The sequence below is a fragment of the Dicentrarchus labrax genome, unplaced genomic scaffold (assembly GCF_905237075.1).
Source record: "Dicentrarchus labrax unplaced genomic scaffold, dlabrax2021, whole genome shotgun sequence".
NCBI lineage: Eukaryota > Metazoa > Chordata > Actinopteri > Moronidae > Dicentrarchus > Dicentrarchus labrax.
The window spans coordinates 14,068,331-14,084,354 of NW_026136721.1; the positions used below are offsets into that span (position 1 = coordinate 14,068,331).

Below are 16,024 nucleotides of genomic sequence, written 5' to 3' on the forward strand. Positions count from 1 at the left end.
TGTGGGCTAAGTGGAAATCATATCAGCCTCTACAGTACTGGTTCAACCAGTTGAAGTTCACAGGCCAGTATTATAACAACATAACTAAAAATGCTGAAAGGTTATGTAGGTTGTAAGGAAGTAATTTCTTAAGTACTTTGGCCACAATAACAAGCAAAGACGTGACATGGTCTTCATCTATGAGTCACGTCCCAGTAATAAAAACAACACTCCAGTCCAGTGCTTTGATTCAACCTGCTCTAGACATAATATAACCTGGATGATTGTCAAGAACCTTATATTAACTATATTAACTATCTATTACCATTATGATGAGGGGCAGTTTGTTACAAAAACAGAGGCAATAAAGCACTGAGCACTGAAATCAACTCAACCTACTACTGTAACTCAATGTGACATAAGCACTTTATCACCAGTACAAGTTTCTGCAGACTGAGAGCTGATATCGCTGGTCAATATTTGTCAGAGGAAACACCCTGAAAGGTAATTTGCCACATACAGAAATACAGCAATACATCACATTCTGCTCATGTTTCTGATCCAATATATAAACAATCAGTACTTTTTAAAGCAGTCTACCCGCAATCTGCCAACTCTCCACTACAAGAGTTAAAAACGCTGCAGACAATGTTTATAATATAACCAGACGAGTGAGTTGCCTCTGCTACACTGCGTGTCTGAGTGTTGAACACGTTGAATATTTCCAATGTACTCCATGTCGTGGATCAATGGTTTTTCATATCTTTGATGTTATTTTTGGTGTACCTTAAGAATGTTTTCAATTGTTTCCTTGTCATACTGGTTTGTGGTTTAATCATTTATAAAGACAATCATATAAGGTTTAATATGTTATGTTTCACATGCTATGTGAGACAAAATATTTATGCTTTTTACCAATTGTTTATAGAAAATAAAATGATTAAATAACATTATCCATTATTTTTCTTGTTAATCTCTTCAATAAACAAATCTGCCTATCTGCAACTACTGAAATTGAGAAGGAAAACATTCTAGCAAAATCAAATATGCATCAAGTCCAATATTCTCTTGCTGTGACTGTAAAACCAAACCAATCAGGGCACTGCCAACTCAGGGGTCGGTATGTAATTATTCCACATTAGAATTAGTAATTTGATGCATTGATACCGCAAATATTGATACAAATATTGATTATTGCAACTTTAATAATCATTTGGCCGAAGCGCAACAGATTGTGCACAGTAAAAGAAATATTTAGAGATTGCTATATAGCACACTGAATAATATTTAGGACCAGCTGAAACCTCAATCATAAACAGGACACATACAAACCCAGTGTAACACAGGAATTCAATCAGAAAGAGATGGAACAGAGAAGGAAGCAGTGAGCTACAGTAAAGAACACTGAAAACAAACAACACCATATGCCACCTGTCAAAAAGAGTCAAATACTACAACATGGCACAGCATGGCACAATCTGCGTGAGCCAGGTTAGTCTGTCCTGGTCCTGATAGGAACATGTGGCTTGGCATCAGTTGGGTACAGCCTATCTAGTATTATGAGGACCCAGCCATACAATCTCATGAAATCCCATCACTATTAAACAAGGTCATCTGGAGTAAAGGATATCTTGGAAACGTGTTCAGTTATCACTGTAAAGTATATCTGGCTGATATTAGCACAGTCACACTGAGTGTTCAATGTTATGTGTCGCTAATTAAAACACTAATTTACCGGCTCTGCTAACAAAAGGTGGGTTTAAACATTGAATAACTACCGCACAGAACCTCTAAGACTCCATTTGAAACCTGAGAGCAGATCACAGTGTTTAGGTGTGGTCGGTAAAAATATGAAAACGATATTATCACTCATGCTCATAGTCACAAAGACATACCTTATAGTAGTTAAGGTGTGGATGCACACAACCTCCCATCACCCCACAAGTCTAGACAACCTGTGCAACTAATTATAAACCCTTTACGGGTTGCTACGGCCCTGGAAACTGACTTGCCAACAATGTCATCATGATGTCAGAGTGGCCATCGGGATATGCCGTCTGCTGTACTCCAGTGGAAACTGCTTAGGAGGCCAAGTGACGGCAGGTTAATCGGCTTGGTGACATTTGACATCTGTGCCTCAAATGTGAGTGTGTGGAGGAAGATTAGGCTTCACACACTGAGGTCATTATAAACACTCACACTTTAGTTCATTTCATTTCATTTTCAGGAAAAGACAACAGTACCCTACTGATGTGCCTACGGTTGCAACCAATTGCTATCAGTTAAAATGTCATTAAATATCTGGTGTAATGAATCGCCTAGAAAATGTCAGAAAATATGGGAAAATGCCCACCACAACTCCTAACATCCAAGGTAACATTATTTGCATTTCCCCTAAACAACTCTTCAAAACTAAAAAATCAGTCTATTATAGAATAAGATTGCAACAGAAAATCTACAGAAGCCTGATGCGTTTTGGAAAGAAGTGCTGTAGACTGATAAAGTTCATATCGAATTGAACACAATCAAAGTTATGTTGGGCACAGGAAACATTGCACAGGTGGAGGGAAGAATGGATTCCACTAAATACCAACAAAGTCTAGAAGCAAAGATCACACCATCTGTAAAAAAGCTGAAGCTGAAAAAAGGATGGCCACAACACACCTTGAAAACCACCATGGACTACCTCAAGAGACCCTGCTGAAGGTTTTTGGAATGGGCCTCTGAGAGGTGTGCATGTAAGACGGCCCAAGAATATGGCAGAACTAGAAACCTTTTGCAAGGGAGAATGTGAAAAACATCCCAAATACAAGAATTGAAAGAGCTGGCTAAAAAAAGGTTTGCGAGCTGCGATATCTTCCAGGTGGGGTTACTACGTACTGACTTTTGTACGTGACACAATGATGTTTATTTCGTTTTTTTCAGTTTCTGATATAAAAAGTAATTATGCATTAATGTTTACTGAAATGATTATATTATATTTTATGTTCCATATCCTTGAAAGGCTGTGTTTACAACGTTTCAATTAAAAGATCACCAGAATATGTTATTTGTGAAGGGGTGCCCAAGCTTTCACATAAAATCTGCCTTCTCTCTCCCTACCCCTCTCCTTACCCCTTTCACTCCTGTGTGCCTCTGCTCACGTACACACGTAAAAATCTGTATAATATACAGTATCATTATTTAGAAGTGCTGCTTTTGTATCATTTTCAAGTCAACAACAAAGCTGGTTTTGTAAGTTTCAAAACGGCTGTCATTTTGGAGATTATTTTCAACCAACTATGATGCTAGGTACTCCCTTCCCTTTAAGTTCATAAACTTCCTTTTAAAGTTTCAGCAGCATTTGCCAAATACAAAGCTGCTGTAGTCCACTTCACAAGGATTAAGAGTGACACATTAACTTTCAACAAACAACTTCACTTGTGGTGAACTGCTGGGACAACCCCTACATTCTCATATTTACTTCCCGATAGAGAGACACTGTTTCCATTGTTACACCCAACATATTCTACTGACAGATATGGACACAAGCAGTCTTTATTCATCTAGCTTATTAAACTAACTGGGATTTCTGCTCAGCTGTAAAACATCTTGAAACATGATGCCCAGTATGGAGGTAGCAATACTGCAAAAAGAAAACACTGCAAGTAAATGGCCTAAAATGACTTTGACACTCTGTCCCAAAATATTTCACATCAAAGGTCATTTGGGAATATAAAGTGGGGCTTCATTTGAGCAAAGCCCACAGAGCCTGACACTGGTAATCCCATCACTACACACTATATTGTATGTTACGTGTAAATAAAACAGTACTCACAGAAGTACTTCAGAGTCTCTTCAATCTGCTCATGTGTGAGTCCCAGAACGACTTCTGGTGGCAGCAGAGGGGTGTGCAGCCAGTCATCATTGTCATATCCAAACACACTGTCTGCTCGAAGAGTGTAGTTGGGCTGACCCTCAGACAGGAGGCTCACTATCTCCAACTCTGGCAGGTCTGAACAAAGGTCTGAGTGTGGGAGCGTGATTGTTTGTACATGTGTGCATTTATGTGTTTGTATAAAGATTCATGTGTGTTTGGGTTTATGTACGAGGAAAAACAAAGAAAGAGAGAGGAAGCAGCACTTTAACAACCACAACTAGGCTGAAATGTCACATGGCACACTGCCCTCTACTGACAAATCTATGATCCTACATTGTTCTCTTACTCACAAGTGTACACTATTCACAACTGAGTTAACCATTACTGCTTATTATCAACATGTACAGTGAGGAATTTGCAGATTGTTGAGTAAGTGAAGTTTTCTCTGTGACTTGCCTGTTAAAGTTGACACATCGTGGCAGGTTTGTTGTCCCAGGTCCCTGAGGTTCCCAGGTGAAGTAAGATGAAGAGGCTGCGGGGCCACATCCAGGGCCACCGGCACCTCCCCCTGCCCCTCATGGAGGGAGAACGCTGACTGGGAGTCCAGGTGGGCCTGTGGGGGCCAGGAGGGAGGAGAAAGAGGAGCAGGAGGAGGAGAAGAAGAGCAGGGAGACGAGGCAGGGTGGGACAGCTTGACTGAGGATAGACAGTTCAGGGTGAAAACAAAGTCAAAACTTGGTGTCCCACTGTGGGACTGAGGCCCCCTGGTGGCTCAGGGAGACAACACAGGCGTCCAGGGCATCAGGCTCTGATTGGCCGAGAAGGTTGTAACTAGAAAAAGTAAAATACAAAGCGGAAGAGAGGGAAGAAAAGAAAACAGAAACATTAGGATGTTAAAGGAATGTCTTTAATAGACGGCAGTACAGTACAGTTATTTTGCTGAATATTGCAATTTTGTCATATACAGTACTGTATGCCTAGACCGCTATATAGTCAGTTTTCTTGATTTTCCAGTAAATAAACACATCTAATGTAAAACTGAGACATCCCATATTTAATGTGCGCGAATATAATGAACATTTTTATTTTACCATAGGCAGTTTAACAGACCTATAAGACCTATAAGTATATAACATCTCTCATGTGTTGTATTTTTCAAATCTTTTTTCAATTATTTGTGCAGCCCTACTCTAATCTAACCCTATCTGTGAGAACAGTAACTAACAATGAAAGTGCCATATTATTATTATTATTATTATTATTATTATTATTATTATTATTATTATTATTATTATTATTATTAACTCCAATGACACACTGTGTACACTGCACATAGCCCATGTCAGTGATACAACAGGGAAAATAAACATACTGAACAACATATGTTATTTTGGCTATGGTTTCTAATACAGCTAATCATCTAAGTGATTGAGATCCATTTATTTTTCAGAAGATCTGAACTCTCCCAGCATCAAACCTTTTGTTTGATCTAAAAGCCTTTCACTATAAACAAAGCTGGGCCTGGCCTCCTGTCTGTGTTTCAGGGTCACACAGATAGAGTTACCACTGCCTGAAGCCACACAGATCAAGTTCCTCATAACTGTTTCACTCTTTTAAACACACACAGCATGAGGCAGTACATGCTTTATGAATTACACACAGAGCCATTGACACTAGTAGCCACAGCAACTGTAGGAAGAGTGTGTCTAATTCCATACAGTATAAAGCTAAATGGCAGTCAAGATCTGCACTGATCTTTGTCTGACATCAATACTGTCTCTGATATAATGCTCCATACAGCATGTGGCATTAACGGTATGTCTCCGATTTTAAATATTGCCCAATTACATACACATATGGAAGAATGTTGTAAACTTATTCTCTATTACACCTCATGTACATATATCAGGGTTGGCTAAAAACAGTCTCAACAAAAACTGAAGATTCTAACTTGAAGGGAGGATCTGCTGTTGTATCAGACTGCATTAGTTTTAACTACTGTAGGTATACCTAATAAACCGGCAACTGACTGTATGATGTATGTAGGTTTGTCTTTTTATATAATATCTGCGAGCACAGCACAATATTTTCATTATACACTTTAAGCAAAAAAACACAATGTTGTGTGTATGGATCATAATAATTTAAGTCAAAATACACAGAGGTATGTTCATGAGAAAGATTTTTGACTGTACTTTTTACAACATGAACTGTATTTTACAGATTTTTACATAGATAATAAAAATAATAAAACCTAAAAATATCCTCACGTGGTTTAAAAAAAGCTGTGCCACATCAAGGCGTTATACCTTTACCAGTAACTGTTACTGGTAACAAAAGGACATTTGATACCTTGACCCAGTTATTGCAGTCAATAAAACATGATGGCCAGAGGGCCACGGGTTAGGCCCAATTAAAGCAACAGCTTTTAGCCTATCGTGGTAAGTACAGTGCTAGCATGTGCGCATATGCACATGAAACAAACACAGCTGAAGACTGCAGCTGTGTACACATCGTAACACACCCACCCAATTACACATGAATGAACCCCCCCAGCACAGTATCACTATCACCACCACAAGCCCTTCATTTCCCTTTATCCTCGCTGCTCTCCACTGCACAATCCATCCAATCAGCTGAGTGTGTTGGTCTGTGGCCAACACGTCCCCATCAATCCTCTCCCTCTCATAGATGTCAGAGGAGTCACACAACCTGAATATACTTCAGCTTTTATATATTTACCCCCATCAGACTGTCCAAATCTGGAAGGAATCTATCTGTGCTGTGAGGAGAGTTAGGGCTCTCACTTACACCTACAACAGAATTCATTTTGTGAGTATAAAGACATCTTAATTTCACATGCACACAAAACAAAAGCAATGTTCTCACGAAGAGGCCAAAAACACAGGCAGGTCCAAGGTTTTCACTTGAACACTGTCAGTTCCAATTTAGCAGTGAGTGAAACACACTGCTGGTTTGTTAACCATGCAGCCAAGCGAGACCCTGTCATCCACTTAGGGTGACACTAGGGGACATGGTTATTGACCATCTCTCCCTCCTTTGTATTCTCATCTTTTTATTATGCTAGGCAGGATGCCAGAGAGAAAAAAAAAAATCCTAGCTGAGTAATCACCTAGATCATCATTTGTACAGAACATAATGGAGCTGCAGAGAATATTAGTGCACCAACCTCTGTGTTCAGAAACAGCAACAGAATAATTGGCCAAAACAGACTTAAAATACCATCAGGGGTTTTTGAAAGTGTACTGTAATCACTGCGACTTTAATCTAATAAAACAATAACAAAAGTAGTCACATGAACTACAGTAAGAGAGCCTGGTGTTTCATGCTACTGGACTGAAGTCACGTGTGAACTGAAACGGTTTGCCTTTGACCTTGGAGCCTGGCTGGAACTGAGCTGAACTCGACAGAAGTAATGGGTGTTTGAAAAGCTCTACGTTGGTACTCTCTGCAAACAATGCCCTTCCAGGAGGGTGTGTACGTGAGCAGAGGCACACAGGAGTGAAAGGGAGACGGAGGAGGGGGAGGGAGAGAGAATGCACTAAAGGGGTTGAAGGGGGGGTGCATTTGAGACATGGGTACTTTCTGCAAGCTAGCCAAAAAGGCTCTTTTCTTGTTCCCCTTTCTGTAACTGGCTCTGAACGTATTGCTGCTGCTCAAAAAACAGGAAAAACTGTTAGTAGTTCATTCAGGCTGCAAAGTCAAAATTATTTACCTTGACTGAGACGTTGCAGCAGTGTTGGTCATCTTAAACAGACTCCATTTCAAAACTTAAAATCAAATTTATTGGAACTCAGGTCAGGTTAACAAATACACAATTTGGCCCTCTTCCTAAACTGGCTTGAAATAAAGAGGTATGGAGGAGCAAGGAGAAATTGTTGTTTCAGAATCATTTACTGTAGCTTTGGTCCAAAAAGCTGAAACCAATTACTTTAAAGGCAGCCAGTTTCAATGAAATGTTCATTAATTAAAAAGGTTCTATATGTAATTTCCAGAAAACGATTGTTAATAGTGAAACTGGTGGTCGTTCAGTGAACTGCAGTCAGCACTTGTTGCTTACGCACGCACTCTGTACACAGTCTGAAAGCACAAGTGAGCAACATCCTGGGCATCAGCCAAGAGTGACAACATACACAAGACTAAATGCCGAAATGTCCCTATATTTTGACAAGTAATTCATGTCTGCCCATGTTGCCAACCAATGTCATATTATGTTGCTCAGGTAACAGTATTTGTGGCATTTACATTGAGCCTCTATTCTATTTTAATCCTAACAAGGCAGGCACAGAGGAATTATAAATGGTCTAGTAGCTGGAAAGAAAAAGATATTGAATACATAGCTCTGTATGTCATCATATTGAATACATACTGGACTGCAAACTTGAGATGTTAATGAAATATTGTTATGTTTTAGCAATGATTTAAGGCAATAAAATAAGCGGACATTAGCTCATTGCAGATATACCGGTATGGGTGTATATGTGAGCTAATAAATAGCAAGAAACTGAAGTAAAGAAATAAATTAATATTTATTTATGAAAAAAAATCAATATGGGTATCAGCTTTAAAAGTCCTGTATCGTCTAGGCTAGAGACATTACCGTTCCATGTTATTAGTAACCAGCTTCACACAGCCACAAAAAAAAAAAAATGTCAGTACCGGTGTCCGGTCATACTGACATTTACAACCTCATGGTAAATGGTAAATGGATCTGTACTTGTATAGCGCCTTTCTAGTCTACCTCATGAATAACATTAACCACATTACTGTAACTGACAGTTGTTCTTAAGCTCCAGACTCCGCTATTGCGTTGAATTAGGAGTATAGTTTGGTGAACCATTAACAGCCCATACGTTCTTTGCCAAGTTTCCATAAAAGGACACGTTTATTAGTCACTCTGAGATATCAATCATAAAGGCCATAGAGGTAACAGCTGAGAAATGAGAGTTTCAAACTCAGACGAGGACTTTACACTCTCGCAGTACAGTCTGGTGTCGCCACGTAATCATGGATCACTTTCATACAACAGAGATATGTTGGAAAATGACATCTGTGCTGATATCGGTCATACTATTAATAACATCTCTTTTAAAATATCAAGTCAGCACAATGCAAACATAAAGCCTGCATCATAACAAAAGACAGATGATGCCTGATAGAAAACAAATATTGATGTTTGCCACATTAAAGAGAGCTGGAAAGACTTGAGAAATGTATTGATAAAGATGAAGCAGCTTAGATGAAAAGAATGGTTGGGCTGCAACTAATGATCATTTCAAACACTAATGAATCTGTTTTTAAATGAATCGATTAATCATTGAGTCTTCAGAATCATAGAAATAAGAGAAAAATCAAAATTTTTCTCAGAGCCCAAGGTGACATCTTCAAATTGCTTGTTTTGTGCGACCAACAATGCAAAACTTAAAGTATTCAGCTTACAATAATATGAAAGACAACAAAGCTTCATAATTGAAAAGCTGCAACCAATTAACATTTAGCATTTTTGTGTGTGACAAACAATGAATTATCAAATTTGCATGTGATCAATCAACCAACCACTGTATTAGAAAAGAGTATGGTGCTCAAATGAGAGTTAGAAACAGAAATAAAATAGACAAACAGGGGAAAACAAGCATGGGAAACAAACAACAGACCGCTATACAGAGGACCTAACGTTAGCAAGAATGTCACCCTGACAACTGGGGGAGCTATATCTGGATGGCAACAACATGAGAAAGGAAAGTGGCCACAAAAACCCAAATACCAATTACTCACTCTCTAAAGGGCAATCTGCTCTGTTCACTCAATGTGTGGTCCTTTAAATCTGCTCCAGGAGGAACTGTGAGGGACATGTAAAACTTTGGTTCAAAACATAGTTCAACTTAATCATCCTGTAGATGTTTGAGATTCAGACTCAGAGTTAAAGATTAGGCTAGTGTACAACAGAGAGCCAGCTTGCTGAGTTACTGACTGCCATGATCTTTAAAACAGTAAACAATTATATTTATTAATAATTATTCCTAGGGCTGGGCGATAAATCGATTTTATCGATTAATTTGAATTTGTAGTTAAACACGATTTATTTTTAGTTAAAATCGGTTCTCTCTTGAACATCCACAACACCGGCGCTCCCTTTGGGCTCCCGTAGGTCAGAGTGCGCTGATCCCTCCCCCCGCATCTTCACAGACAAACACAACATGGCAGCAAGCCAGGATGAGCTCGTCCCCAAAAAAGGCACAGTGTCGTCGGTTGTTTGGAACTGGTTTGGTTTTGTGGCGTCCGACAGCGAACAAACCACGACCCACTGCAAAGTTTGTTTGAAAGCTGTTGCAACCAAAGGTAGCAGTACGACCAATTTATTCCAGCACCTCAAGCAGAGGCATGCAGCCGAGTGGGAGAAATGTTGCTCTCTGCGAGATATACAGGACCACAGCCCACAAACACCCTCTAAAAAACAGTCTACAAAAAAATCGATTAAAATCGTAAATCGGGTTTGGTGTGAAAAAATCGGAGATTTTATTTTTAAGCCATATCGCCCAGCCCTAATTATTCCTCATCAGTATTATATCTCACTGGGTTGTCTTTTTGGAAAGCTTTTTATCCATCCTCAGCTGCAAAGTTCCCTAAGACTTGAATATGTACCTGAAGTCTGAACAAACAATAACTACACATTAACATTAACTACCTAAAGTTTACATCAGATTAAACTGTACCTCAGCTGTGCTGTATTATTCATTGTGTTGCAGGTTACTCAGTATGCCACTAAGTGTCTTTGATGATGATTTACTCATAGCTACTAGTTTGTTTCTCTATTCTTAACCCATTAGCCTCATCAGATCACTGATCAAATTAACAAGCAGAAAAGATTAACAATAACATGAGATCAATATGTTGATGTTAATGTAAATGCCAGTGTCCAGGGAGGGAAATTAGCATTAGCCAATTGCTGGCCAAAAATGAAAGTAGCTGAAAGATTTCAGACATAAAATTATGATTCTTAAATGAGTGGGTGGGACAGTGGGAGTTGAGAGTCAGTGGGTGGTAGATCTTCTTTATTTAAAAAGTTAATTTCCCACTCTTTATGTTCAGTCATATAACTGCTCAAATGATTTGCTATATTCTTATGTGTTGTGTTTAGAAACAGGTGCATAAAACAGCAACAGGCAGAAGATTAAATGGGAAGTCTCCCTCACTTTGTAACATCTAACAATTCAGAGATGAACATAATACACAGTCAGAAGAGAAAATGAAAGCCTGAATAAAGACTCAACTAAGAAAGAATGAGCAGAATTAATTATATTTAGTTCAGTCATGTTGACATGACTAGTACCAAGAAGGGAGAAAAACAAACAGGTAAAGTCCTTGTGCTGAATCAAGGCTAATCAACACAGACTGAGTACAGCAACAGAAGACATGCTAAATGCTAATAACACTGGACAAGCAGGCATGGTATAGAATTAATTTGAAATGAGAAAGACTTACTGTGTTGCTACAGTAGTTATCTTAGCTTGTGATGTTCTGTGTATGTAGGATCCTGCCTCCTTAAGTGTGTGTCCATCAAATTAATTCTCTCTGCTGCTAGTGCTGCTGTACCGGCCGGCTTCTGTCCTGTCCTGAGTGTGTCCTGTCAGGAAGGGAGAGAGGAGGCAACAGTGAGCCAGGGTGGAGGTGGGGCTGAAGAGGGAATGAAAGAGGAGGAGGGACATTCAGAGAAAAGGCGTGCTGGTTTATCATGGTAGAAACACCGGACAGGTTATTGTACTACAGCAGCAGTCCAGGATTTCCCTCTTCCTCATAGACACAGACATTTGCATCAGCCAAACACTGCAAAGCTCCAGGTTCTGGTTCCTACTGTATTATCCAAATTAAATTTACACCCATAGTCCAGCCTTTATCACAGCAACAATGCCAAGTCTGTTTCCCAACAGTACTCGTCACTCATTTACAGACAGCAATCAGTGATTAATTACTAGCTATCAAAGTAACCGAAAGGAAAGGCTGCATTAGACAAATCAAGCTTGTGTATGCTGTATCCTCTTTATGCATTTATGTTCATTATTTTAAACTGTAACAATAAAGATTCCTCCTTCCTTCCTTCTAAGGTGTCTACCTTTTTATTTAGACCTTACTTTATCTTGCATGTTTACACTTGTAAGGGATTTACAGATTCTTGATGGCAAGTTTAGACTACATCCTGGGAGAGAGATAAAAACAGATTAAGATTTTTAGGAAACAGTAGTAGTGTGTACTGTAACTAGTTTAACATGTAGCTCACAGAGGCCAGCACTTTTGGTCAAAGCTGGCTTAAGTTAATGCACAAAACTGTTCATGTTCCAACCTTTAAAATCTGAACAAATGACATTTGTAGTTAATTCTGTTGTTGATACTGAAATTTAGGCAAGTCTTACTGAAGGATTAAATGTTGACCAAAAAAGGGCATTTTAGTGTCTTATGCGTCTTCCACTTCTTAACCTCTAAATAGCACAAAGACCAACAACTCCTCTGTTCTCCAACATGTAACCTGATACAGTCATGATATCACAGGAAATAGCTAAAACATTCAATTACATCACACAAGATGTTGTCCAAAAAGTAAGGAGCTTAAATTCCTCAACAGTGCTGAATAGTTTGTGTTAAATCTGTTCTTTAAAGGGGCTACGTCTACGCTCCACAAACACATTTACTGACTGGAAATAACAGAAAAGTATTTCTTAATGTAAAATGGCATTTGGAAATTTTTTACAATAATCAGATATTTAACTGGTTTAGCTTTTTCTGAAAAAGTACAAAACAGCAAAAAAAAAAACAAGGAAGAACTGCAAGATTGTCCCATAAAACTGAGACAAATGTCCACAAGCGCTGCATCAAGGGAAAACAGACATACAGAGAGAAATGTTGGAAATAGTATGTTGCTGCCAAATGCTATTGCCAATCAGAAACCAACTTGTCAAATAAATACATTAATGTGATCAGGAGAGTCTGAGTTTTGTTCCAATGGTTGTAAGGACACACATTCAGATTAGGGTTCTGAACAGTACGGAAATTATGATCAATCAATCAAGTCAAAAACTTCAATTCTGTATTGTATTGTTTGCAATATTAGAGGATCTCAAAACTCTTTAGAGGCTCTTAAATACTGACAACACACACAGTACATTTGTTTATCTCCCAAGACTTTGCAGTCCATTTTATTGTGTTTTTTTGATGATAAAAAGAAATAAACCTTTAGAAAATAAAAGACAGTGTGAGAAAGAGTGAGGGAGAAATAAATAAACTAATTAAGTTTCAGAGCTTTTCCTTGCTTTTCCCTAATAACTAGGCCATAATACCGTAATAATACTTTTTTGATACCTTATTGAGGAATATAAATGTTTTCCAACAATAACCTTTTTTTATTAAAAATGCCTCATGTAAACAAACAACAAACAAGAACTAAAATCAGAAACTGTCTGATCAAAGTTTTTTTTTAAAAGCACAGTTCTGATCAAACATAATGCAAACTCACAGTACTTGACAGTTTAGCAATATGGCAATATAGTAGTTGATACTCACTAGTCAATACACAGTGTACTTTGAAATGTTTTCCAGCTTTTTGTTGTTATTTGTGTTAACAGCCTTCTCTGAAACTTTCTATAAGAAGTGAAAAGTTGTGTGAAGGTTAAGAGAGAAACACACAAAAGAGGAGAGTAAGACAGTGTGAGACAGATTAATTATTATTTCCCCTTGGCTGTATTACATGAAGGGTAATCATGTGCCTCTCACTCCATGCATTAGTACCTAAACCCCATTTTAGTTTGTATTTGGGTTAGCAGTGATGACAGTTCCCTACTTTAAATCACTGTTGAATACACAGTGAATAATGTGCTGTTTGCACACAAAGGTGCCATTCATTCCCCCACCAGTTTGTGTGTGTACAGACGGTGCACCTCCTCTGAGTGTCTGCTGTCTGACTCTACAGTGAAACAGGTATACAGAGCCTACTGTTATTGCAAGGAGGGGGTCACCTCTTTTAACGTCAAGTACTGGAGTCTCAAGTGTTTCAGAGGAGGGGTTGAAGATGGTTTCTAAAAACAAGCGACTGAGATTAACTGTAATGCAACAAAAACGATGTATAAATCTCATAATGTCGAGCACTGAGAGTTAACAACTGATTCATAGTTTTCACTTTCATTTAATTTCCTCAGGCATTACCGCTGGTTACCTATCATTATGATACATAATACATAATGAGCGAAACTAACGCCGGAGGTCAAACCAGAAGACACAAATGAGTTAGCTACAAAAACGCCTACAACAGCATCTTTAAGTACTAGCTTCATTCGCGTCTGAGAAAAGTGTCACTGAAGTAATGATAAACTTACCCTTTGGCTAACACTTGAACATATATTTTAAGTGTTTGGAAGATGGTAAAAACAGGACGACTTGAATCCTAACATCAACACTTCCAGCCCCGGAGGACTATCCCACCCTGCAGCAGCAGCAGCAGCGTTGTGGAAATTTCCCTTCACCAAGTTTGGACAGTTCAATAAACCCACAGCAAAGCGACAGGTCTACAGTAGGACCGTGTGTAAAAAGGGGAACAGATTAAACTTACATGTTTATTTTATTCGTGTCTGTTCGAGGTCGTTGTCGGTGCTGAAGTTTCCTCAACAAACTCGGGGCTCAGCTGTCACAGCGGCCGGTCCGCTCTGTGTTCCATTTGGTCATCTCGAAAGCGAGGCATCATGGGACATGTAGTTCTTCAGCCACATAGCAGTTTGTTTGTAAAAAAAAAAAAAAAAAGAAAAAAAAAAAAAATCTGAACCTCTGTTATACACTCAGAAGTCCACATAAAAATGATCGCTGTAGTTTTCACTGTGATTTGCCATATGATTCTACAGTATCTAATAGGCCTATATATATGAGAGGCTGATGGACTTCTTGAAATTAAGCAAGGCTCTGCTCTGTAGTAGGATCTGGTCACATGCAAAGTATTTTAAGCCAGAGAAATCATATCACACCCTGTTGATATTTTTGGTTTTCCTATCTGACACAGATTGAGCCAGCACAGAGTGTGTGACAGGTGACAAACTTTCAGCGCTAACTGCTGAAGAAACACATAAACACTACATGTAGATGTACACTTAAAGGGCTGCACTGCTAATAAATGAACAAAGATTGGCTATCATTTAGAGATGCAATGCATGTAAGATAGAAGTGTTGGTGATGTTAGTAACAACAACCTTTACAAACTAAACATCAGTCTGATTGTTATGTGTTTCATTAAAAGAACATCTGTGGTTATTTTCAGCTGCCTTTATTACTTTATCTGAAACTTCTCCAACTACTAAGGACACTGACATGTGACTGGACCAAATGCTGAGCTATTTTAACCCTAAGAGCCAACCACCAAGCCCACCAGAGAATGTGCACAGACATACTATGCACTCGCAAACTTGCACACATCTGATCTGGCCTTAACAAATGCCGGCAGTATTGCATGTTGAGAGTTAACTGATTGTATGAGTCTCTGTCTACCTCTAGTGGTAATCGTCTGAATGAACACAGAGATTGTGGTCGTATTATCATCTGGTTCAAATATTTCTCACTCAATTATGTGTTGATTTGTGGATATCTTCTCTCAGTACTCATTTACAATCAATCTGCTTTATATACCATAGAATTAAATGCTTCTCTGCATTTGACAAAACTATGTTGCTCGTTCCCTCCAGATCAAGCATGTAAGTGGACCTTGAGTGCTGTTTTTGAGTGCAACATGGACCAAAGTCCTCAAAATGCTCAGGATAATGTAAAGTTTGGACACTGTAGATGTGAACAGGGAGCAAAGTCCATGAAGACCATTGTAAAAAGATCAAAAGCTCCAGAAATAGCGAGCAAGTGAAATTTGAATGGAGCGTCAACTGCAGTTTCCAAGGTCAAAATCTGTCAATCTCACATCTTCTGTGTGTTTAGAAAATCCCGCTGCTCTTCACTGAATTTGGTCAAAATTAAAAACAAGTTTTTTTCTTGTATTTTATGTTCATTTTAAACCACCTATACAGTAAATGCTACAGCCACTAAAACACACCTTTATGTGTACCTCTCTCCTGGTGCAGGTGGTCAACTGCAGCTCTACTGTTCATTGTTCCCAAACATTCCTCAGTGGACAGCCAACACTACAGTGTC

At 38.7% G+C, this 16,024-nt stretch overlaps 1 protein-coding gene across 1 annotated transcript in view; it reads right to left on the reverse strand.

Moving 5' to 3' along the window:
* hap1 (huntingtin associated protein 1) overlaps positions 1 to 16,024 on the reverse strand; it is a 45,237-nt gene that overhangs the window by 16,573 nt on the left and 12,640 nt on the right. The window contains exons 2-3 of the mRNA XM_051385481.1: positions 4,295 to 4,609; positions 3,797 to 3,985 (exon numbers count right to left, since the gene is read on the reverse strand). Coding sequence (XP_051241441.1) covers positions 3,797 to 3,985; positions 4,295 to 4,609 — 504 coding nt within the window. The remainder of the gene's footprint in view (positions 1 to 3,796; positions 3,986 to 4,294; positions 4,610 to 16,024) is intronic.